This window comes from Sciurus carolinensis, chromosome 7 (assembly GCF_902686445.1).
Source record: "Sciurus carolinensis chromosome 7, mSciCar1.2, whole genome shotgun sequence".
In the NCBI taxonomy this organism is placed as follows: Eukaryota; Metazoa; Chordata; class Mammalia; order Rodentia; family Sciuridae; genus Sciurus; species Sciurus carolinensis.
The window spans coordinates 54342785-54369311 of NC_062219.1; the positions used below are offsets into that span (position 1 = coordinate 54342785).

The 26527-nt window shown below is 36.7% G+C and overlaps 2 protein-coding genes across 8 annotated transcripts in view; one reads left to right on the forward strand and one right to left on the reverse strand.

Moving 5' to 3' along the window:
• Window positions 1–26527, reverse strand: part of Cep57l1 (centrosomal protein 57 like 1) — a 136199-nt gene that overhangs the window by 39038 nt on the left and 70634 nt on the right. For 2 of the 5 annotated variants that reach the window (XM_047557896.1, XM_047557895.1), the window contains exon 1: window positions 4948–4966. The exons of 1 other annotated variant lie outside the window; for it this stretch is intronic. In XM_047557896.1, the coding sequence (XP_047413852.1) occupies window positions 4948–4965 (18 nt within the window). In that variant the 5' untranslated portion in view covers window position 4966. Of the gene's footprint in view, window positions 1–4947; window positions 4967–7576; window positions 7597–24398; window positions 24720–26527 lie in introns of those variants that run through there. 2 more of the 5 variants (XM_047557897.1, XM_047557900.1) reach the window with 2 other exon arrangements.
• The window catches only part of Sesn1 (sestrin 1), a 96125-nt gene continuing 94497 nt past the window's right edge, over window positions 24900–26527 (forward strand). Inside the window, exon 1 of one of the 3 annotated variants that reach the window (XM_047557893.1) lies at window positions 24900–26167. In XM_047557893.1, the coding sequence (XP_047413849.1) occupies window positions 25886–26167 (282 nt within the window). In that variant the 5' untranslated portion in view covers window positions 24900–25885. The remainder of the gene's footprint in view (window positions 26168–26527) is intronic. The other 2 variants (XM_047557891.1, XM_047557894.1) reach the window with 2 other exon arrangements.

The window sequence follows — 26527 nt, forward strand, 5'->3', positions numbered from 1 at the left end:
ACTTTTGAATAAAGACTGGCAATGAGAGGAAAGAGAAACACAATGGGAGACTCAACAGCATATAGAGTAAAACTGGTTTGCTTACTTCATAACTATTGAAACAGTCTGAATTTGGGACACCAACCTCTGAAATTAAGAGTTTCCTCCTGCTAAGGGTGGAAACTACAATCCCTGGCCCTGATAGGCTCAAAGAAACTGATTCAAAATTGCTGCATTCCCTCTAACAAGCCAAAACTAAATCTGCATACGTGTATTTCCAGTCTTTTGTCCCACTTTGCCCCCTCTTTGAGGTCAACTAAATTCAAGTATACCACCTGGCTTTCGTTTTTTGTACAGCTTCTGTGTGGGGGTGGGTGGGTGGAGGGAGCAATCTACCTGTTTCTCCCCAGTTTGATCAAATTGCATAAAAGTTCACTTTTCCATTTTTTGCCTATTTATTAAGCAGGCAGGCAGTTCAATTCAGTCAGCTAGGGATCTGGGCAGGGGTCTCTGGGCTTGGCTGCCAGTAACACTATCAATAGAATCTTATGGAGTGTTCTCCGCACTCATTATCTTAAAACAGTTTGAATGTAAGACGTATGTTGTTGTTACATGAGTACAAAAGGCAGATTTTTTTGTTCCTTTGTTTTTGTGATTCTAGAAATTGAACCCAGGGTCTCCTGCATGCTAGAAAAGCTTTCTACTATTGAGCTATATATCCAGGCAACAGGCAGTTTTATAACAGTACAAAGTAGTGCCAATCCTTTACAAATATTTTATAAATTATAATATAGCATCTAATTGTACATACACACAGATAATTCAACTCAATCCATGTATAAGAGCTACCCAGTTTCCAAGCAAACTTATCAAATGCTGAATTTAAAATCACTAGGTTTATGAATGTTTTATGAATTAAGATTTTTTCTTAACAAACTTGTATCCAATAAGCTTAGAATTTAGCAATATTTATGATTACTTAAATGATTAGACTCTCCATCATTACCTAGATTTACTTTGTCTTACTCAGTTCACGAAAAAATGTTCCTGAGTTAATATAAAATTTAAAAGGATATAAAATTGCATAATTATAGCCCATTTTAAAAAAAGGGCAAAATAGGTATAGATCACAACAACAACAAAAAACAATAACATGAAAAGAGAGCCTACAGAAAGGGAAAAAATCTTTACCACTTGCACCTCAGAGCATTAATCTCCAGGATATATAAAGAACTCAAAAAACTTACCACCACAAAAACAAATAATACAATCAATGAATGGGCTAAGGAACTGAACGGACTCTTCACAGAAGAAATACAATTGATCAACAAATATATGAAAAAATGTTCAACATCTCTAGCAATTAGAGAAACACAAATCAAAATTACACTGAGATTCCATTTTACTCCAGTTAGAATGACAATCATCAGGAATACAAGCAACAATAAGTGTTGGCAAGGATGTGGGGAAAAAGGTACACTCATACACTGTTAGTGGGACTGCAAATGGTGCAGCCACTCTGGAAAGCAGTATGGAGATTCCTCAGAAAACCTGGAATGGAACTACCATTTGACCCAGCTATTCCACTCCTCAGTTTATACCCAAAGGACTTAAAATCAACATACTATAGTGACACAGTCACATCAATGTTTATAGCAGCTCAACTCACAACAGCTAACCTACTGAACCAACCTAGGTGTCCTTCAACAGATGAATGGATAAAGAAAATGTGGTACATATACATAATGCAATATTACTCACTTTAAAGAAGAATGAAATTATGGCATTTGCTGGTAAATGGATGGAGTTGGAGAATATTGTGCTAAGCAAAATAAACCAAACCCCAAAAACAGAAGAACGAATGTTTTCTCTGATATATGCACGCCAATTCACAATGCAGAGGTGGTGCTAAGGAAGAACAGAGTTACTTTATATTAGGTAGAGGGAAGTGAAGGGTACATGTATGACTGCATGACCAATGTGATGCTGCAATATGTACAATCAGATAATGAGAAATTATACTCCATTTATGTATGACTTATCAAAATGCATAAATGCATTTTGTCATGTGTAACTAATGAGAACAAATAAAAAATAAAAAAAAAAAAACAAATTTATAAAATGAACCCCCTGAAATTTGTTAATTCAACTTTTTTTTTTTTTTTTTTGTACTGGGGATTTAACCCAGGGGTGCTTTACTACTCGGCCACATCCTCAGCCCTTTTTGTTTTTGAGACAGGGTTTCACTAAGTTACTGAGGCTGGCCTTGAACTTGTAATTCTCCTGCCTCAGCCTCTGAGCCACTGGGATTACAGGTGTGTGCCACTGTGCCCAGCTTAATTCAACAACTTTTGCCTTCCTCTCTATACTAATATTTGTTATGGTTGAACCCAACAATTCAGTAATCACTATACTAAATTTAAAAAACAATCCATGTTGTACTTTCATATGTACTTTTACATAGTTTTGATTTTTTTCTTTCTTTCAGTGTCTTAATTTAAAATTTTATTTAAGCAACTCACATTTCTTAAGATTTAAAAATATTACTGGTAATATTTCTTCAGAAAGTTCTAACTTTTAAAAAGTAAGTTACTTTGTGGCCAGGCATAGTGATGCATACCTGAGATCCCAGTGATTTGGGAGGCTAAGGCAGAAGGATCCCAATTTAAGGCATTCATAGCTCAATTATTCTACAGAGAGTGCTATGAGAACCCAAGGAGGATCTAATGCAGAGTCTGGGGATTTCAGAGATGACTTCTTGGAGGAACCAGTTCTTCAACTAATTTTTTTTTCTTTTCTTTTTTTTTTTTTTTTGCGGTGCTAGGGATCGAACCCAGGGCCTTGTGCTTGCAAGGCAAGCACTCTACCGACTGAGCTATCTCCCCAGCCCTCTTCAACTAATTTTTATTTTTATTTTTTATTTTTTGGTATAGGGATTGAACCCAGAGGCTTTTCATCACCAAGTTATAACCCCTCTTCTTCTTCTTCTTCTTTTTGAGACAGGATCTTGCCAAGTTGCTGAGGCTGGCATCAAATTTGAGATCCTCACATCTCAGCCTCCCAAATCACTGGGATTACAAGCATGTGCCACCACACCTGGTCACTTCTTTAAAACAATGGGTGAACGAGTAGTAGTTCATGGAAAAAAGAAATGGAGATAGTGGGCTGGGGATGTGTTTTAATAGTAGAGTGCTTGCTTAGTATATACAAGCCCCCAGGTTCAATCCCAGCACTGGAAAAAAAAGAAATAGAAAAAGGAAATAAATGAAGATAATGAGGAGAGAAGATCTTGTATACAGATAGAAGAAATAGCACAGTAGTAATAAATGTAGTAATGATAGCTCATACTGAATGCTTTTGAGGTGAGTTCATTTACTAAATCCACATACTAATTCTAAGGGACAACTATTCCCATTTCATAGATGAGGAAACTGCAACACAGAATAACTGCTTTACCCAAGGTCATACACCTAAGTAAGTGACAAAGTTGGAACTTGGCAGACTCTTAATCACACCATTACTTTGCTTATCTATACAAAATTATGAAAATAAGGGAGAATCCAGTGTTTTTAGTGATTTCCTGCAAGGACTTTACTAGCACTGGAAGATTGTAAAATGTGCTTAAATACTTAAGAGGAGGAGGTGGACACCAATCTGAGGAGCCTTGTATGCCAGACTTAGGTTGTTGGATTTTATCCTGTGGCCAATGAGAGTCATTCAGTAAAGGAATAGCAAGATCACATTGCCTATGATAAAGATTTTAATGAAATCAGAATGGAGAAAAGCAACCAAAGGCTATTAAGTTCAAGTCGGAAGACTATTCTAGAACCCTGTAATGAAAACTTGAACCAAAGTAATAAAAGTAGAAAAGGAAAGGAAGGACAAGATAGAGATGATTAGAATGCTGAATTCATAGAACTTGTGACCTAGATGAGGAAAATTAGTGACAGGGAAAAAATGAAAGCAATTTACAGTCAAGGCAGAAAACAGATTTTTGAGGAGGGTGGAGGTGGTATAAAAGATTCATTTTAAAGAAGTTTGAGGTGCTCATGGGCTAATAATACATTGAGTTTATTATGGCATTGGTCAAAGAATTTTACATGTACTGATCCACCAAATTGTCAAGGCAATTCTATGAGACATTATTTTCTTTTTATATGAGGCAACTTAGAAGTAACTTGCCCAGGGTCAAGCAGGTATTAAGCAGATGAACTGGGATTTGAATGCAGGTAACCTGAATCATAGTGTGTTCTGTCTTGAATATGACATTTAAGAAGAATGGCTTAGACTAAAGATAAGGATTTGGAAGTTATCAATATATAAATATGGCAGCTAAAGTCACAATTATTCACTTAGCTATAGAATCTGCTTATTTCTTAAGTGTGGGTCTTCAATCACTTAGGTGAGAGTGGCTTGAGGATGTTTAATCAAAGTGTAGATTGCTGGGCCTCACCCAGATTGGCAGAAACAGAATCTCTGGGGGTAAGGTCCAGAAATATAGAGTTTTGATTAACTCCCCAACTCAGTTTTATGCAAATGAACTCTGAAGATCAACAATGAGGAATAAGCAAAGAAATGCATAATATGACAGTGAGTTTATTACAAGGATATACAATATGAGTAAACAAGTTCTGAAAAGGGATGGTAAATAAGAGTCTAGCAAGTCTTTAATTTTTTTGGTTTTCAAATACATAATTTCAGTGGTAGAGCACTCGCCTAGCATCTGCAAAGCCCCAGGTTCAATCTCCAGCTCTGCAAACAACAAAAGAATACTTACTTTCATATAGGTATTCATTTGTTTTATAAAGTAAGAAATAATAAAACAAAGACTATTAAAATTTATAAAAATTCTTTTTTTTCTTCCCTTCAGATTTGACCATTTTTATAATTCTTCTTAGAATAAAAAGTCCCATCCACTAAAAAAAGAAAAAAAAAGAAACAAAAAGAGCAAGATCACACCACTTATACCTGTACTCTGGAGCCCATGTAAAAGCTTCCACATTCTCTGGAACTTTGAGAACTAGACTGCAAAGTCTTCCACAGGCCCTGGTAACTTTCCAGACATGAGGTGAAGAACAAACTTTGTTCCTGCCAAAGATCACTATTTAAGGCCCTACTCTTGACACTTGGTATTCCTTCTTTTATTCACAGGTCACTAACTTAATATTTTCATCATATCCATAGCTTTCTGACTCTTTTTAGTGAAAATTAATCCCTTCTCAACAATCCCACAGTGAAAAGGAAAAAAATAATTTCCTGTAGCACTTTTGTAATTTTCCAGAAAAGCAGAATATTCCTAGTTTAAACAAACATTTCTCATCTTTTCCAAGAGTAATATAAACACTGCACAAAGTATACACCATAGTTGCTCTGGGATCTTATAAACATAAAAATTTCATTGTCTATCAATAACACCCAAATAAGATGATAGAGGATTAAAACTGCTTTGGAGTAAAAATAAGCACCAAATGACCACTGCCAGTGAGTTTAATTCAAATATGTGACTTACAAAACCAACTAGTTATACAATCACTGCTAGCTTTTCCCTGCTTGGAATGGAATGGAGACCCTCAGAGTCCCTATCACAAGAAAGTCCTATCTACAGAAATTTATATATGAATTCTAATCAGCGGGACACAGTGACCCACACCCATGTATAAGGCTGAGGCAGCTCGGAAGGCTGGGGCAGGAGGATTGTGAGTTCAAAGCCAACCTCTGCAATTTAGCAAGGTCCTAAGCAACTCAGCAAGACCCTGTCTCAGAAAATAATGTAAAAAAGGGCTGGGGATGTGACTCAGTGGTTTAAGCACCCCTGCATTCAATCCTGGGTACCAAAAAAAAAATTCTAATCAGCTTCCATTCTCGCCACTCACTTCCTGCCAGAGGACCTCTCTCACACAGGAATGCTGTGTCCTCCCCCAGGGGCAAATGTATACTTGTGTATCTATGTAAGTATAGGGATTTTCTAAGACTACAAAAAGTGAAGTAATGCTTCCCACATCCCTACATGTGACAATTTTCTTTCCCACAGAAAGGAATACTGGTTTTCTGGAGCTATTGCTTTTCTAACTTATATGTAACAATATTGCTTCTATATGGATCTGTGGAAAATCTACTCAGAGGATCAACCTGTCAGTGTCAACCTAGTAATTCTTAATATGAAAACTGTTCATGTATTTGTAAAAAATGTTCTATTCCTGGACTACTAATTCTGAATTATACCCACAACTTTCCCCTCTGTGAAAATAACCACCATTGACAGTTCGAAAGAATGGAAAAAAAAAAAAAGCAGCAATTATTTATTTATATACCTAAGCACTTTTCTTTTGGTGACTCTCCTGTCGTATACAATCAGTAGGCAATGCAGGAAAAGTTTCTTCAGATTCTAGAAGCATGGCAATCTTTTGGATTAGAGCACCACTGATTGATTCCTTCCATTACATCTCTTTAAGCTACTGCTAACTCTCTTCGATTTAGGGTTGATAAGCTAACTCTTTTATTATGCATTTTCCTTCTCATTTTTATAGATTTGGGAGCAGGAATGAATCTGCATGGTTCCATTAAGGGATATGACATAATGAAAAGGACTTTGGATTAAATCAGAAGACCTGGTTCTTTCCTGTTTCTGACACTTCTTTGGCACGTAATCTTAGTTAAGTCACTTCCTTTCTCTTGGCTCTGAAAGATGTAAAGTATTATACAAACATATAGTGGTAGAAATACCAGTGATAATAAACTCCTTACCATTCTTTTCTGGGAGTTTCAGTTTCCTTAGAATTTAGCTTTTGCCATTATTAATCTGACATAAATCCTTCCCTTCCTTCCTTATAATAATTCAACTCCATGTATTTCTCCAATTTCCCCAATTCTTCTGAAATATCAGGTTTCCATTCCCCCTAAAAAGCAATGTAATCCCTTTTTAAAATTACATATATGTATAATTATATATATATATAAAATTATATGTAATACGTACACACATATATAAATAAATTAAAAGCCAGGCATGGTGGAGCACACCTGTAATCCCAGCAATTTGTGAGGTTGATGCAGAAGAATATAAATTTGAGGCCAGATTCAGTGACTTAGAAAGGCTCTAAGAACTTAGGGATACCCTGTCTCAAAATAAAACATAACAAAAGGGTTAGGGATGTGGCTCAATGGTTAAGCAACCCTGGGTTCAAAATCCTGGTACCAATATTTATGTATATATATTCATATATATATATATATATATATATATATATATATATATACATATATATATATCATGATATACATGTATATATATTTTCTTGATGCTAAATTATTCCTGTAGTTTTTAGAAGTTTACATTTCTAGAAATATTACCTTTTGGGCTTTTGTTCATATAATGCTTTTTCATGTTTCCTTTCTCCCTAATGAGCAAATGTACCTATAACCTATATTATTTTATAAGGCAGCATAGTATAATGGTTAAAGGGCAGGCTCTGCAGCCAGACTCCTAAGGAATGAATCCTATATGATACTCAGCAAGTTTCCTCCTATCTATCAGAGAATTATATGTAATGAATCAACATAAAGTAGTGGAATAGAAGCTGGGTGTAATGCTGCTCACCTGTAATCCTAGCAGCTCAGGAGTCTAAGGCAAGAGGATCACAAGTTCAAAGCCAGCCTCAGCATCTTAGTGAGGCCCAAGCAACTTAGAGGAAATCTTACTAAAAAAAAATAAATAAATAAAAAAAATAAATAAAAGGGGGTGTTGGGGATATGGTTAAGTGTCCTTGGTTCAATCCTTGGTACCTGAAAAAAAAAAAAAAAGTAGTGGAATAGAGAGTGGTGCATGATAGGCACTCAATAAATTACCTATTACAGGTTGAACATTCCTATTCTGAAATGCTCAAAATCTGACAGTTTCTTATGTTGATGCTCAAAAAGTTTTGGATTAAATTAGGATCGCTCAACTGGCAAAATCTATGAAAATGTGAAAATCTGAAATCTGAAACATGGAGGTCCCAAACATTTTGGATAAGGGATACTCAACCTGTATTGATATTTTAAAAATCTGTATATTTTGGATATTATATCCAAAGTTTTAACATTAAAATTACTGACATGTCTAATGATATTGAGAAACCATAACTCCTTCTCCCCCCCAAAAAAAATCCTTCTGAACTATCAAAAGCTAAATTAAAACTGGGAGTAGAGTGGCTACCTAGCAGGTGTGAGGTCCTAGCTTGATCCCAAGCACAACAAAAACAAAAAAACAAACCAATCTCCCCTGGGGGAAATAAAAACAAAACAAATGCTAAATTAAAGTCATCATTCATATTATATCATACTATAATTCTACTATCTCTAGTAGGTAAGCCATAAATGATACATGAAATGATTTCACAAAGTGGAGCACTCAGTTCCCCACAATATTTAATTTACTTATGGCAATTTTATACCATTACTGCATAAACTCAATTTATTTTTTATTTTTGGGGAACTTGGGATGGAACCCAGAGGTGCTGTACTACTGAGGTATATCTCCAACCCTTTTTATTTTTTATTTTAGATATGGTCTCACTAAGTTGCCCAGGTTGGCTTTGAACTTGGAATCCTTCTGCCTCAGTCTCTACAGCTGCTAGAATTACAGTGTGTGTCACCGGACCAGTTTGCAAATTCAATTTTTATACCTAATGCCTTCTCTAGGCCTAGTTCTTCTTAAGTAATAATAACACTTTGGGGTATGTCCTGATTTATTTGTTCTTTATTTCTGCCTAAGATGATAATATACTATCATTTTTCTGACTTTTAACACTGAGTACATATCTATCTTAATGTCCAAAAGGTGCCTCAAATTTAGATCTTAAACAACATATCATCTTCCCCCTAAAAACTGTTTTGCAGCTGGGCATAGTAGTAAATGCCTGTAACCCAAGCAACCCAGGAGTCTGTGGCAGGAGGATCACAAATTTGAGGTCACTCTTGGCAACTGAGTGAAATCCTGTCTCAGAATAAAAAATAAAAAGGACTAGGGGTGCAACTCAGTGATACAGTGCCCCTGGTTTCAATCCCCAGTACCAAAAAACAACACAACAAAAATCCAAAAACTAAACAAAAAAATGTTTTGCTTCTGCATTCTTAATCTCAACAGCATTTGCTCCCTATACGCCAATCCTCAAATCCTAAGGATGGACTTGAACACCTAAAACATTTCTTGCATCACCTATCCTCGTCCATCCTTAATCATGGACTAGCCACCCTAGGCTAGGGTTCGGCTCTCATCTTGAGATTGATTGCCTGGACTATTACAATGGCCTCTGAAGAGATTTTCCTGCTACTAATTGTGTCTTATCAAAAGTTTCACTGATTGTCCCTCTAGAGTACTCAAATACTGCAATCCAGTCATGTCACCCCAATGCTTAAAACGCTACAGTGACTGCTCAGTGCCTTTAGAATAAAGTCCAAGTACCTTCTTGGGGCATTTAGACTTGTTCTCTATGTATCTAGTTCTTTTCTCCTGCCCCTATTGAGTGAACACATTTCTAGTGTCACATTTCTAGTGTTCTACTGTTTTCTCTCTTAATATTCTTAGCCATCTTGTAAGATACTGTTTATCACTTAATCTGTCCATGAAGCTCTCCCTTTCCTGGTTCCCTGTGACTGAGCTAACATTCCTCTGCACACGTCCATATATTATATTGAAATAATCTGTTTATGTCTTTCCCATTAAAGTGCAAGCCCTGAAGACAGGGATTAAATTTCACTCATTTTTACAAACTCAGCACCTAATTCAATATTTAAATGCTTGCTTAACTGAATGAATTAAAAGCCTGAGCTCCAAGAAAATCCTACTGAAAAGTCATCTCAGCATTAGGTAAAAGGAGACATCTGTCATTCAGATCAGAGAGTTCTAGCTAATGGTAGTATCTGAATTATTCTGTGAAAAACAAACACAAACACCCAGCTTTGTCTAACATTGCTTTCCTTGGAATTGAGAGTTCCAAATTCATAATTCTAGTTCTTACAGTAAGCTGCAGTGTCTTAATAACACTGACTTTTGACCCAAATATCTGAGGTAAACAACTGTTCTGAAGGGCTGAAGTAATCTACTGATGGACAGAAATGTTGACAGGCTGATCTGCAAAGAGACACCATTAAGCCCGTACTTTTTTTTCAAACTAGACTTGTTGGCACAGCTGTTAAGGTCTTAACATGAGAAACAGCGTATGTTGTTAAATAGCACAGAGGGCAAAATGACAAAGCCTGATTTTCTTACCCAGTTAAAATGGAAGCTTAATTAAGTTGATCAAAATACACTTATATGCACCTACAAAAACTTATTTTACTCTTCTCTTAAATGTTCCAGTTTTTTTTTTTTTTTAATCAGTTTCTAATGTTCCTACTTTATTTATAGCTGTTTCAGATGCTGAAAGTGCCAAGGGCCTTCCAATGTACTCTTAGCAGACAAAATAGAAAAGGTTCTCTGAGAGCTAGGCACAGTGGGTGCACCTATAGTTCCAACCTACCCAGGAAGCTGAGGTCAAGAGTCTGAAGCGGAGATCACTTGAGCTCAGGAATTCGTGGCCAGCCTGGGCAAGACAGTGAGACTCTACCTCAAAATAAACCAATAAACAACAACAATAAACCCAATGAAGCCCTACGTTTAGAGATGGCTAAACATAAGAGGTCATTATTGCTCCTAGAAACTCCCCTTGCTCAACATAGAAGTTGCCTGTCACTATGTCTGCATAATTCCTATCATTTAATATTGAAATAACTTTTCAGCAAAATACACATCATGTTTAGTTTCTATTTCATTTCAATTCCAATAATGTCTAATATGTGCCGAACTGCAAAGGGCTAGAGGTGAAAAGAGGATGATGTCACATTCTTGGGGGTAAACAGATACAATGCATAATTAGCTTGGGACTTTGAACCTGCTCTAAACTATTATGAATCTTCTGCTCCACAAAAAGTGGGGCTGAACCTCCAATGTTGTTTTCATCATAGTAGTTGGCCTAATTTGCCAGTTCATCCTATCTAAAAGTCACAGCCTCCATCAATATGACCACTGATTATCCTTCAATTATAAACTTCCTATCACCTGTAAATTACAGTCCACCAAAACATAGAGAAGGGCAAAGCCAAAAGGTATAGTCAAAGGCGTTCATGGTGATAAGTTCAATCATAGATAATATCTGTCTCACATAAATGAATACTGTCTGCAATTTCTTACACTTAAATTATATACAAGTCCATGATATTTGTTTTTTCCTTGATTTGTTTTGATAGTTGGAGTTGAAGCCACGGATGCTCTACTACTGAATTATATCATCAGTTCTTTTTATGTTTTATTTTGAGACAGGGCCTCACTAAGTTGCTTAGGGCCTTGCAAAAATGCCCAGGCTGATCTTGAACATGAAACACTTTTGCCTCAACTTTCTGTAATTACAAGCATGTACCACTGAGCAACAACAACAAATATCTATCTATCTAGATATTCATTCCTGATTACAAAAGGAATACAGGCTCATTCTACAAAATTTGGAACTTGTACTACAATATAAAAATAAAAATATAAAAATCACTATAAACTTTATCAATTTGAGATTATTAAAATATTGTTAATATTTTGACATATTAAATCACTCTTATTATTTTGACCAAAGTTAGGATTATAACATGTTTGTGTCAATTTCCTTTCCATTTAATAATTCATGATAGATGTTTTTATGTACCATTATTCTTTAAAGTATAATTTTTTTAAATGGCAGTACACAAATTTTTATGTAATTTTTTTCATTAAATTACAGTTTAGAAATTATATTGTTAGGTCAAACTTAGTTTTAATGCTTCTGATATTTATTGTCAAACCATCATAATGTCAGGAACTGTTTTAAATTAAGTTTTTACTGGAATTTTTAGGACTTAGACCAAAGTAATAATTCTAACCATGTCCTGGAGACTAATTCTCTAGCCAATAATACTCTCTTTAAACAAATTTCTCTTGGTTTGACAATCAAACTTTGACAATCAAACCTAGAAAAAACAAACTGTACAACTAACTATTCATATCTATGCTGAAACAAAATCTAAAAATTACCCACTAGCACTTGAAAAGTATTATCATTTACAAAGCTTTTATACATCAAATTTAGCCTTAACAACCTCTTAAAAAGTGCTATTACTATTACTACTATCATTTTTTTTTTTTTTTTTAACATAAGGAAACAGACAAAATGATTGAGTTAGCTGAGGTCATATGTCTAAGAAATGCCAAAGTCAGAATTCAGATTCAGGTCTCTAGACTCTACATGAGGTGTCTTGATGTTCCTGCACAGTTTTCCATAAATCATAGACAATCCAATGTTACCTATCTTTGGGTTCATTTTTTTTTTTTTTTTTTTTTTGCGTTACTGGGGATTTGAACCCAGGGCCTTGTGCTTGCGAGGCAAGCATGCAACCAACTGAGCTATATCCCCAGCCCGCTCCTATTTTTTTTTTAAGTTATCAAATTTGTTTTCCTAATGCTATTTATTTAAGACAAAATTAAAAGAAGTGTACATTCCCTGAGTGGACATAGTGAGAGTGGATGGGCCAACTAATACAAATGCTAAGTGGAGCTTCCGAATTGTACCCACCCAGTTCGTGCCCAGCTGGCAGCGGCCAGAGCCCAAGTGCCAAGAAGACCTGTGTGGGGGAGGAGAAAGTCACAGGGTTTCCAAGCTGAGAAAGGGGGGTCTAGCCAGTCCCCAGTTGCCGGGTTGCGCAAATAGGAATGCCTGTGCCTGTGGAGATGCGGCCTGTCTCTTAAGATGAGATGTTGGTAGCAGGTACAGGGCCATAGTGGGACCTGGTAGACAGGGTAAGTGGTTCTCTGGAGAACCGGGAAGCAACTCGTGTTCATTTCTGGAATCCTCCAGAGCCTTGGTTTGCATGTGGTAGATACCCAATAAAGAGTTTAACCAGAAACAAACAAAAAATTGCTCAATAGCAGACAGATGTAGTTTAAGGTTAACATTTTCCAATGCATAGATCCACACAGAAAAACATGTATGGCTAAGCATAATCAATTTGTAAATTTTCTAAAGAAAACAAATATCACAACTACTAGAACTGTTTTACCTATAAACAGACCTACTGCAGCGATCATAACTGAGAAAAGCATAAGGTACTTTAAAAGGACACTCTGGACAAAACTAGCTTCTTAAAAAAAAAAAAAAAGTAAGCCGGGTGTAGTGGCACATGCCTATAACCTAGTGACGTGGAAGAATCACATGTTTGAGAGCAGCCTTAGCAATTTAGCAAGGCCTTAAGTAACTTAGACCCTGTATCAAAATTTTAAATATAAATACACAAAAAGAGCTGGAGCAGGGGGTAGCGGCACAAACCTATAATCCCAGTGACTCCAGAGAGGCAGGAAGATTACAAAATCAAGACCGGCCTCAGCAATTTAGCGAGGCCCTAACCAACTTAGCGAAACCCTGTATCAAAATTTAAAAAAAAAGGGCTGGGGATGTGGCTCAGTGGTTAAGCAACTGCCAGGGTTCAATCCCTGGTACATTAAAAAAAAAAAAAAAAAAAAAATCTGGAATGGAGTTCAGTGGTAAAGCACACCTGCGTTCAACCCTCAGTAGTTCCCTCCCTCTTCAAAAGCAAACATATTTTCTCCATTTCTCTCTTCCATTCACTAATATCCAGAATTTCCTCTAACAAAGAATAAAAAATTAGCAACAGATAGTTTTTTATGTTGGTAATTTATAACTTTTACAAAGCTATCAGTTGTTATTAATTTAACATTATTTTAATGTTTATTCATTATATTTTATCTGATTTGATGTAGTGATTTAACAAACAGATTCATTTTTAGCAATCTCTGCTCACATTTGCCCTCCCCCTCCCTATAGTTCTCTAAGAACAAGGATATCTTATTCAATAATTTCCACTGGTTTCTTATATAGTAGTCATTCGTAAGCATTTGTTATTCTTAATTCAATTAATGTAGTAGAAAGACATTTTAAAAAGTACATCCAACTCTAACTGCATGGTGGCGCACATCTGTAATCCCAGCAACTCAGGAGGCTGAGGCAGAAGGATTGTAAATTAGAGGCCAACCTGGGCAGTTTAGAGAGACCCTGTCAAAAAAAATCGGTGGCGGAGCAGGGGTCCTGGAGATATAGCTCAGTGGTAGACTGTCCCTGAGTTCAATCCCCAGTACTGGGGGCGGAGTGGAGAGAAAGAGAAAACTGGTCTAGGAATATACCTCAGTGATAAGAGTGCTTGCCTAGCACATGAAAGTCACTGAGTTTGATACCCAACACCACAAACGAAAAACCCAATCATTTAATATTTAAAGATTATAGATCTACAACTCATTAAGGATTCACACTATTGAATTGTATTTACCAAAACTAGAATTCTACTGTCATAGAATGTTAACTAGAGTTACCTCCTAAATTGATTTCTAGGCAAATAAATTTGGGAAAATACATTTAAAAAAAAAATTGGCCAACTTTACCAGCAAGCCTTGTCGGTATCTTTAATATGCTACTATTACTATGAACTTCCAAAACAGAGATAGAACATTCATTTCCTAAACTTATTTGCAACAGAAACCTTTGTTGAGGATCCTGTTGAGATCAGCATTCCACAGAACATGCTCTTCAGTGCAGCGCTACACAGGAGACTACTATCAAGACAGTAGGATACGTGTGTGTATTTATATGTATTTGATAAAAAAGAAATAACACCTGATAATAGAAATAACAAATTGTCTAAAGCATTCTTGTCTGTGGCATACTACATGAAAATGTCTACTTCTAGTAAGGGAGAGTAAATAGATTGTCCTATTTTTAAAAAGTGTTCAATTATCTAAGCTCACTTTATTTAGAAAATAACATCTCTATCTAACTGCCAGAATCATGATGCTATAGCCAAATTATTTGATAGCTACTATAACATTTTCATATTAACACACACACACATACACAAACCCCTTATCACTGGAGGGTTCATAGATGAAACAATGAAACTGAGCAAGAGTCAAACAAATTATACAAATTATTTTGGAGCAAAGAACTGAATTTGTCTTGTAAATTTTCTATATTAATAAGGATTTCAATATATTTACAAACATTTAATAACATCATCTATTATTAATACCATCATGTGTTCCATTTAATAACATCATCTGTTAATAATACCATTAACTGTTCCCTTCTGAAGAGAGGAATTTAGGAAGTTCCAATACCATAGTCTTTATATACTTGGTGTCACAGACTCCTCCCAAATGCTACTACTCACTGCTAGGATTTTACATTTGGATTCACTGGTGTCATAATGATAGCACAAACTTATAACTAGTTATGTGATCTTGTCCTAATTAATATATTAAACTCTCCATAACTTTGTCTACATCTATAGTAAGTTAGTAACCCTAACTTACTTAGGGCTAAGTTATCTTGAAGTTTTTGTCCATTTATAAAAGTTCTAACACAGACAAACTTTCAAATATGGTGAACTTTTACTGCTATTTTTGCCAAGCTTGAAATCTAAACCTTGCCTAACAATTAAGTTTTGTCTTCACATGAATACCCTTACGAATATCTTAATGATATTAACCTAGACAACCATTAAATGATCTAAAAAAGTAAAAGAACACAATTTCTATTATTTCAACAAGTAGTTGAAATACTTACTTTTAAGAAAGACTTTTAAATAACTTGTAGGTTTATATACAATAAAAGAAGGAAAATATTATATTTTACAATATGAAAAGCTCCAATTGCCTGGGAGTGGTCGCATATGCCTATATCCCAGCAACAGAGCTGAGTCAGGATCTAAAGTTCAAGGCCAGCCTCAGCCATTTAGTGAGACACTCAGCAACTTAGTGTATAGGGCTGGGGGTGTGGCTCAGTGATTAAGTGCCTGTGAGTTTAATCCCTGGTGCCTAAATAAATAAATCAACCAGGCTGTCCTTGAACTTGTGATTCTACTGCCTCAGCTTCCCAAATCACTGGGCTTTTAGGCTTGTACCACCACTAGGTTGGGGTTCTGTTTTCTTACATGTTTAAAATGATTAAGAAAATCAGATTTATTAACTGTATAAGTCTAATTTATTAGATTCACAAAAGTTACTTAATAAGGTAGACATTGCATATCAGGTTTGCAAATCAGCCCTGATGACTGTTTCAAGTACTGGAGAAATATGATAGGCTAAACAGTAAAATGTAGTTTGAAATGAATAGGAATTTATTTTTATAAGTAATAGTTTGAAGGATTCAAACTTTTGGACTGATAAGTTAACCAAACATGAATGTAAGAGTCAAGGTTCTTATATCCAGGAAAAAACAATTAGACCTAAAAACAGACCTAGCAAAAATAATGTTAAAGTCAAAGGTTTAGAAGAAAACTATATTTAAAAAATTACAAAAAAAAAATTACAACTTTAATGAATTGAATACTAATTAATAGAAATTAAAAATATTCCTTTTCAAGAATAAAAATCTATCTCAGATAATAAAAATACCAGTTGACAATAGGATGCCCACTATTTAATACTATTAGTACTATTCAATACTGACCTAGAGATTTTGATAAACTAATAAAACAGAAAAAATACAATGCATAAGATTAAGACAAGCATGTAATTCCAACAACTTGGGAAACTGAGGTAGGAGAATTGCAAGTTTAAGGGCAGCCTGGGCAATTTAGAAAGATCCTGTCTCAAAACAAAAAACAAAAAGAGCTGGGGATGTAGCTAAGTGGTAGAGTGCCCCTGGATTCCATTCCCCAATACAATATAATGATGATGATGATGATGTAGTAAAAGGAACTAACAAAAATTTTAACTGGAAGGAAATATGACTGTCTAAATAGACTGTATACTATAACATAGACAATCTGGCTTAGAAAATATAATTTAAAAATGTGTATTCCTACAATAGGGTTAGAATTATAGGAATCACAGGGATAATGACAAAAATCTGTAACATCTTTATGAAAATGAACAAAAAGACACATTTGCTCTTCTATTGTTAAAATTTATCACAGCACTTTATTAATTAGTGGCCCAAGTGAAAAGAAACCCACAAAACAGAAAAGTCAGTTCAGAAGTAGACTCTCATAATTGTGGGAATTTGTTATATGAAAAAAGGTATTTTTCAGAGGGAGCAAATTGGCTATTCACAAATTTGTGCCAGAATACTAAGTTATCCACATTGTAAAAAATAAACGTATATCTCTATTTCATGTTGAAAACAAAAATATATTCCAGCTATACTGAACACCTATATGTGAACAAGGAACCCTTTAACTATTTTAGAAGAAAATATAGAATGTGTTTTAGACTAGGTAAGAAGAGATTTCTTAAAATAGACAAAAAAAAAAAGATTATATTAAAGTTCACTATAAAACAACTAAAGTTTTTACACAACAAAATCCACCATTGACAAAATTTTTAAAAAGCAACATACATAGCAACATATATAGTATCAGAAATTTAGAAACAACTATTCTACAAATCACTAAGAAAAACACAATTAACAAAAGGATAAAATATACTCCTCAAGCATTAAAAGAGAAAACATCAACGGATTTAAAAAAAAAAATTGCACTAAATCAGAAAAACGCGAATTAAAACAATAAACAGGGATGGTGGCTCACGCCATAGCTTCAGTTCAGGAATTCAGAGGTCAGCCTTGTCAACATGGTTAAGACCCCAACTCTAAAATAAATAATTGAACACAATAAGGAAGAATTTCACACCCATTAGCTTGACAAAATCTTAAAAAGAAGGCTGTTGAAATGAAGCTTTGGCAAGGATGTCACAAAATGAAAATTTCCACAAACTGCTGGCAGGAGTGTAAACTGGTATGAAATTTTGGAGGACTATTTGGAAACTGTGATGTTGTATGTATCCTATAACTCAGTAATTCCATTTTTCAGTATTTATAAGTGAACCCTAGAAAAAATAGCACATGTTCACTGGAGATACCTATAATGATGTTCATTGTAGCACTGCTTACAATAGGAAAAAAATGAAAAGAAGTAACCTAAATACACATTACTCAGGACTAGATAAGTAAATTGTTTCATCTTCATACACTGAAATACAATACAGTAGCCAAAATTTTTTAAAACTAGGTATAAAATAGCAACATAAACTCTGAAAACATACTTTTGAGTGAGAAAAAGAAAATTACAGAATGATAGGTATAAATGTCTTCTATGTAAATTTTTTTAGACACAAAGACAACATATTACTATGCCAAGGGCAATTCCACAACATATATATTTCAATGAACAACAAAAATAAATGAGGCAAAATGTTAACATCTGTTTATTCCAGAGGCATTATTATGTTACTGTGGGGTTTTTGGTTGTTGTTGTTATTTAGAATAATTAATATTTTTTAATGACACAAAATTTTGTTATCTCTGTATATGTATATATTCACATAGAACATGGGTAAGGAAAATAATTAGAAAAATAAGAATAAAGTCAGAAGTAAAATATGTTTATAAAATTCATGTCATAAATTGTGTATACATGCTAGAGTTGGCTCAACTATCAAGAAAGGCAAAATGAATACAGACAGTGATTACTGTTGTCAAAAAAAGGTATCTATTAACATATGGCAGAAATATTGGAGGGATTTAGATATTCAAAGCACACTATAATAAACATGTAAACACTAAAGACAAAAAAAGGGGGAAATATTAGTAAAATTGATTTAAGTAGTTTATTGATTTATTCCTGAAGGATAAAGGAAAACATGAAAAAAAGAGAACTGTATTTTGAAAACAGTATGTATAAGTGTTTCAAAAAAGTAGGCTTTTGAAAGGTTCAAATGAACATCATTCAATTCAATCTTGTGATGATCTTAATTTTTTAAAAGGAAACTTTAAAAATAAAATCTAAAATTTCAAAATGTTAGAGCAAAGCTTTATGATTCATCTGGGCAACACACACAAAGATACACATATAATTCTTAGTTGACACTGACAAGACATTTTTCAACAAGGCAAAAGAAGAAAAACCAAGGAAACATTTAGAAACAAAGGTGCTTGTTTTACTAAATGATAAATTATTAGAATAATTTTCTTGAAAAAACTGAAGTTAGCCATTATAAAAGGAAATACTTCAAGTTCTGATGGCTTCAGTGTTTTACTATATTTCCTACAGGAAGAAACCAGAGGTAGGTTTTTGCAAACCTGTATGAGGAGGGAAAAAAGTAGCAAATAAATAGCAATATAGACAAATCACAAGGTAATTGACTTGGAGAATAACATTCCTAAATGAAGGAAGTGTCTCTGATTAACCATTTGCACTTAGAGCACTCAGCACACAGTACATGCTAACAGTAGATAACAGAAAGGCAGCCCCATAATAGAACTGTTAGTTCTGATGTGTTCTGGATAAAGCTGTCCCTATCTTCATCTCTAGGCAGACTTCAAGCCTCTTTCTTAAGGAAGAGTTTTTTGTTTTTTTTTTTTTTTTTTTTTTTTGGGTGCTGGGGATCGAACCCAGAGCCTTGTGCTTGCAAGGCAAGCACTCTACCGCCTGAGCTATCTCCCCAGCCCCTTAAGGAAGAGTTTTAAAGAACAACACCTAAATAACTGCAAAGATTCTGTATACTACTTTTTGGGGTTTTTTAACCTTTTAATATTAGTGATCAAAAGTTAATAATTTCATATCCAGTAGAAATTTCATTAATAAAAATATAAATCTAGGCATAGACCTTTATAAAAATTAACTTAAAATGGATCACAAACCTATATGTAAAAGATAAAACCATAAAACTTGAAGATGATAACATTAGGAGAAAATCTAGTTGACCCTGGGTATGGTGATGACTTTTATTTTTAAATTTTATTTATTTGTTTAGATACAGGAGCTTGAACCCAGAGGCATTTACCACCGCACTACATACCCAGTCCTTTTAATTTTATTTATCATGTTTTGGTACTGGGGATTGAATCCAGAGGTGCTTTATCACTGAGCTATGTCACCAGCCTTTTTTTTTTTTTTTTTTTTTTTTTAGAGACAGGGTCTTGCTGAATTGCTGAGGCTGGTCTTAAATTAACAATCCTCCTGCTTCTGCCTCCCTAGTCTCTGGGATTATACCTAAGTGTGTCCTACCACATCTGGCTTATATTTTATTTTGAGACAGGGTCTCAGTAAATTGCACAGGCTAGCTTCAAATTTGGGATCCTCCTGCCTCACCCTGCAGACTGGATGGGATTATAGATGTGTGCTCCTGCCCCACCACCCGTGAAGACTTCAGATGAAACAAGAAAACATTATTCATTAATGAAGAAACTGATAAATTGAACTTCAGTAAAATTAAAAACTTCTGCTTTACAAAGGACACTGTTATGAGAATTAAAAAAAACAAGCCACCAATTTGGAGAAAATATTTACAATAAAGGACTTGTGCCCAAAATATAAAAATAATTCTTAAAACTCAACAATAAGAAAATAAATCAAATAAAAAGTGGGCAAAAGGGCATTTGGGCATGCACATACACCTATAATTCTGGAAGCTGAGGCAGGAGAATCACAAGTTTGAAACTACCGTCAGAAATTTAGTGAGGCCCTAAGCAACTGAGCCAGACCCTGTCTCAATCAATCAATCAATCAATCAATAAAATAAAGGACTCGGGATATGGCTCAGTAATTAAGTGCCCCTGGGTTCAATCCTTGATACCAAAACCAAACAAAAACAAACAAACAAAAAAAAAAACAAAAAGTGGGCAAAGGATCTGAAAAGACATTTCACAATACAGGCAGCACATAAGCATATGAACAGGAGCTCAACATATGTCATTGGAAGATGGCAAATTAAAACAATAATGAAATCCTATTACATATCTATCACAATGGCTAAAATACAAAACATTGATAACACTGAATCCTGGAAAAGATGTGGAACAACAAACTAATTCACTGAGGGTGGGAATACACAATGGTACAGATACTTAGGCAGTTTTAAGTTTTTCTTTTCTTATTTTGTGGAACTTGTGATTAAACCCAGGGCCTCACACATGGTAGGCAAGCACTCTACCACTGAGTCACACCCCCAGTCCCAGTTGTGAGCTTCTTACAAAACTGAACACAGGGGAGAAGTGGTGGCACATGCCTGCAATCCCAGGTAACTCGTGAATCTGAGGCAGGAGGTTCCCAAGTTGGAGGGCAGCCTCTGTAACTTAGACTCTGTCTCAAAAAATAAAAAAGGGGTCTGGGGTTGTAGTTCAGAGGTAGAGCACTTGCCCAGCACGTGAGAGACACTGGGTTCAACCCTCAGCACCATATAAAAATGAATAAAACAAAGATATTGTGTCCATTTACAACTAAAATATACATTTTAAAAAATAAAAATAATAAAAAGGGCTGGGGATGTTGCTCAGTGGTTAAGCACCCCAGCACTGTCCAAAAACTAAAACTAAAAAAACTGCTATGAAAACCAAAATATAGTTAGGTCTTTTCCCTCATCTGCAGTCTCATTTATCCAACTGCTAATTCCACACTCAATTTGAGTGTTTTAAATGCATCTCAAACTTAGCATGGCCAACTGAATTATTGATTTCTTCCCTTTTACAGATCTGCATACTATCTCATAACAATGAATGGTTAATTCCTGCCTTCTAGTGGAACAGGTTGTAAACAAGGACTTAGATTTTTCACCTTTGCCTGCAAATGTCCTATGGGTGACCAAAAGCAGGATTAAAAACTTGGCATTCCTGCCTTTATTTCATGTCCTTTTCCCTTGCTGAGTCACCTTGGATTCTAGGAACAGCAGATCTGATGGATAAACATCTTGTGGATGAGGGGAGACTATTCCCCAAGAAGCTATCCCCCAGGCAACAGCAAATTCCTTATCTCTGACAATACTCCTGCAGACCAATCCTGAGATATTGATGGATCAAATCAAGATCAACTGCTTTGGCAGCTATGACAGTCTCCAGCTATGCAAACTCCCAATTTACCCTTAATCTCCTTTCTATAAAACCTCAAAGTCACTGTCACCCTCTTGAAGACAAGATTAAGGACTTGGGTTGCCTTGTCTTACCACTAGTTACACTATTTAAAGTTCTCTTCCTATTTTTTCACCATAATCTTTTTTATCTGATTTTTGGGGTAAGTGATAGGACCTGATTTGTTGGATCCTCAGAGTTATATCTCTAGCCTAGGACTCCAGTAACATCATCTTTGACTATTTTAGTCTCATATCTCACATCCATCTATAAACAAATTCTGTTGGCTACACTAGCAAAATATATTCAGATTCCACCTCCTCTCCTGCCTCAACTGTTACCACTATGGTCCAAAACACCACAATCATCTTTCACCTGGATTTTCTTTGGCTTCCTTACCACTTCTAACATTGCTTCCCCATAGTCTATGTTTGACACTATTTAAAAGACATAATCATTTTTAAAAGGTCATGGCTTTATCTGCTTAAAACCCTCCAGTGGCTCCCTACCTCAATCAAAACAATAAAAGTCCTTATAATTGCCTACTTGATCTCCTACCACTACCTCCTTTCTCTGTAACCTCAAGCTATTCTTTCTTGTACTCACTGACATTCAGTTTCATCATTTGTCCTTGCTATTTCTGTTTTTTTTTTTTTGGTACTGGGGATTGAACCCAGGAGTGCTTAACCACGGAGCCATAGCACCGGTTTTTTGTAACAGAGCACAATATAGCCCTGCTGCCACAGAACTTACTATCTCCGAGGAAAGTAAATATGTTATATAAATATATCAATCTTATTATCTATATATCTATATATATATCTATATATATATAGATATATATACAGAGAGAGAGAGAGAGAGAGAGAGAGAGAGAGAGAGAGAAAGTGAAATGAAGGCACATAGAAAAAAATAAAAACCAACTGGGAAGGGGAATGGGGAGTGCCAAGTTGTGGTGTGGCGATAGGCAGGTTCACCTTTTTTTTGGCGGGGCGTGTTGGTGCTAGAGATTAAACCCAGGGGTACTTCACCACCAAGTCACATTCCCAGCACCCCAACTCCCACCCCCTTTGTTGAAATTTTGAGTCAGTCTTCCTAAATTGTTTAAGGTCTCACTAAGTTGCTGAGGCTGGCCTGAACTTGTGATCCCCCCACTGCCTCATTTTCCTGAGTAGCCAGAATTACAGGCTGAACCACCATGCCGGGAAAGTTCACTTTTAAGTAAGGTGATCAGAGAAGAACTAATCAAAGAAGGGCACATAAGAGGCTATGAAGTAGGAGAGAGTAAGCCATGTAGAAGCCTGCTGGAAGGACATTCAGGTGAAGAGAACAGCTGGTGCAAAGACCTGTGGATAGGAGTATGCCCGCACATTTGAGAAATTGCAAGGACAGCTGGTGTGGTAGTGAATGCCTGTAATCCCATAACTTGGGAGGCTGACAGGAGGATCACAAGTCCCAGGCCAGCAATTTAGTGAGGCCCGCTTTAGACTCTGTCTCAAAAATAAAAAAAGGACTGGGGATATAGCTCAGTGGTAAACACTCAACAGATATTTGTCTGAATGCATGGGTACTGTTCTTTTGGTCTTCATTTCCCCTGAGATGAAGATTTCCCTGACTTAACAAGACTAGGCTGTGATCTCCTTGTACTCATTCCAATAATATCAAACGGTATTGTAACTGTATATTTAAGCATCAGTGTTTCTAACATGTTAGGACTGTGCCTTTTTCATTATTGAATAATAGTTTAAATTTTTAGAAATACATCTATTTTGTCATGTGAAGAATTAACATCTAAACTGATTATCAGTCCATTCATGGCCTTTCAAACCTCAATATTCTCAAGAATGACTTTTAAAAACAAAAAGTAACTTTAAAGAAATGACAGAATTGCTTGAAGATAATGGGCTCCTAATTAGAATAAGCTGTACTCCATGTAAGAATAATATATCAAAATACACTCCACTGTCATGCATCTCTAAAAAGAAAAAAAAAAAAAAATTGAAAGCCTGCAAGGAATTCACATTTTGGAGTACTGGGAGTTCCTTGTCCTTTAGTCTCATACAAAATGGACCTTTCGAAGCGCTGCTTGAGATTTCATTTGACCGAGCAAATAAAGCACAGAACATTCCTCAATGCAAAGGAAAACAAAGGTGCAAAATGCACAGGGATCCCTACCAATCCTGCTCTTGAAAAGGCGGAAGCAGAGGGAGCCGAGCGGAGCAACACACGTGTTCCCACAGCGTCCGTCTAGCCTGGCCTTACTTGGGGTCGCTACCTCAGACCGTCGGGATCGCGACTCCCAAATCCTCGCCTCACCACGACTATACTATTTATTTCCACGCAGGTCACTGGAAAGTCTCTCGACTAAAGACGGCAACCCTAGATGGCTTCGTCTCCAAAATCTTAGGGGAAGTGGAAGAAGGAAAATTGTATCAAAAGAAAGGTGAGAGCCAAACCTAAGGCGCTTACCAGATGGTCGCTCTCGATCAACTCCTGCCTCTAGAACCGTTGGTGGGCAGCTGCAGCCAACGTCGCGGTGGCCCCTGGGGGTTGTAGTTTCTGTCGTAAACAGAACGCGCCAGCAGCATCAAAACTGCATTTCCCAGCATTCAGTGCAAAGACATCCTATTTAAATCTGGTTTGGCATAATAAACAGGCTGACGCTATTTTTTTAGGCTAATCTTAAATTTAGATTCAGTTTCTCCAATGGGTGCTGTAGTGCTTTTATTTGGTGTGCTTGTCCCGCGTGATAAAAATCTCAGCGTACCCCTATTTCTTACTTTCCCTTCCCCTACTCCAGTCCAACTACTCCGAACGCCTGGGAACGAAAAACGCTTGCCGGCGCAAACCGAGGGCCTTTGAAGGCGCACGCACGCTACTCGCGGTTGCGCATGCGTAGTAGCCGGCAGCGGTCGGCGGCCGCGCTCCGCGGACTTGGGGTCTGAAGGTAGCCTGCTAGAGGGCGGGGCTTTTTCCAATGGCTTTGCCTTGGCGGGTCGTGTCTGCTTGGGCGGGGAAGAAGGCGCAGGGGCAGGGGCGGCTCCGGGTTTGTGCCGGGCGGAGAAAGGGGAGGGGCTGGGGGCTAAGGACCCCATCTCCCCTCCCTGCTCCCGCCCTCTGGGCCGATCCCACCGATGGAGCTGGACGAAGGGGCGGGCTCTGAGCCTCTGGCCCTGCGGCTCTGCCAACTCCTTCGCCCTGCTGGGTGCTCGAGGATTCCCGCTGCTGCTCGATCCTCTCTGGCTTGGTGGCGGTGGGCTAGGGCACAGAAATAGGAGAAGAAGCGGCGTCTTCCAAGGGGTCTGGAGCCGGCTGGGCTCTGTGTCGTCGCCGCCCGCCAAGACAGCGACTGCTGGAGACTGCCGACCCCAGGAGCGCCCGACTCTCGGGCCGCACAGCCAGGGGCCAGGGTTCAGCTTGCCTTCTCCGCCGGCGCCCGGCCCGCAGCTGGGGCGCTAGATGAGCTGAGGAGGGCGGGGACTCGTGTCAGAGGAGGGGCGGGGTGGGAACGCTGGGGGAAACCGGTGACTGCACAGACAAAAACCCCGAATGGCTGGAGAGCGTTCAACTGTTGCCAGCCTTTTGGGGCAGAGCACGGATTTGACAGCTCCACAACGTGAGGATATCCGCTGACCCCGCGAGACAGAGAACACTTCTCCGAGACTCCCAGTCCTGCAAGCCAGCGCTGTAAGATTGCAACTTTCTAAGTTTGTTTTTTTCAATCTATGAGCAGAAGACCGCCCTTTCTTGTAGAAGGAAAGGGTGATCAGTCTTGTTAATAGGTTGAACGCATCAATTTAAAAGACACTTCTAATTCCAAATGTCACCCAGACGTGTTTTAGTGACAGGTAGATTTCCCTGAATTTATTTTTACGGTTCTCGTTTTAAAAATACAAAGTGCTTTTGGGGCATGCTGAAAGGTAACTGAAGACTGCAAAGGAAAAACTCCGATTGTCATGGCTGAAGGAGAGAATGAAGTGAGATGGGATGGACTGTGCAGTAGAGATTCAACTACTAGGGAGACAGCGCTGGAAAACATTAGGCAAATCATTTTGAGAAAAACAGAGTATCTTCGTTCCGTGAAGGAGACACCTTATCGTCCATCGGAAGACGGGCCCTTAAATGCTGTTTCTTTGGATGGGTTGAATAAGCTACTTGCTCATCTGCTTATGCTTTCTAAGAGATGTCCTTTTAAAGATGTAAGAGAGAAAAGTGAGTTTATTCTGAAGAGCGTTCAGGTAAGGGAGAGCGTTGTAAATAAATACTGCTATATTATGAGATTTTGCTTGGCAGTAATTCACATTGTGAATAATTTGTGATTCAAATAGTTTATTATGTGAACTTTTACTGTGAATTCACTCTACTTTAGGAACTTCTGTAAAAACAGTGAATTTGAGGCCACAGTGGAACAAGATAAACTAAAGTAAAAACTATTTTAAAATATAAGTAAACACGTATTGTTTTTCTATAGTTTTATGTAGAAACTGCACCGCTTCTAGAAAAATGTATGAAAATTACAGTTAACTGGAAGATGTTTACTTTGTTTCTTTTACATGTTAAGTGTAACCCGTGTGCTTTTCACATTGTTACAGAGTTGT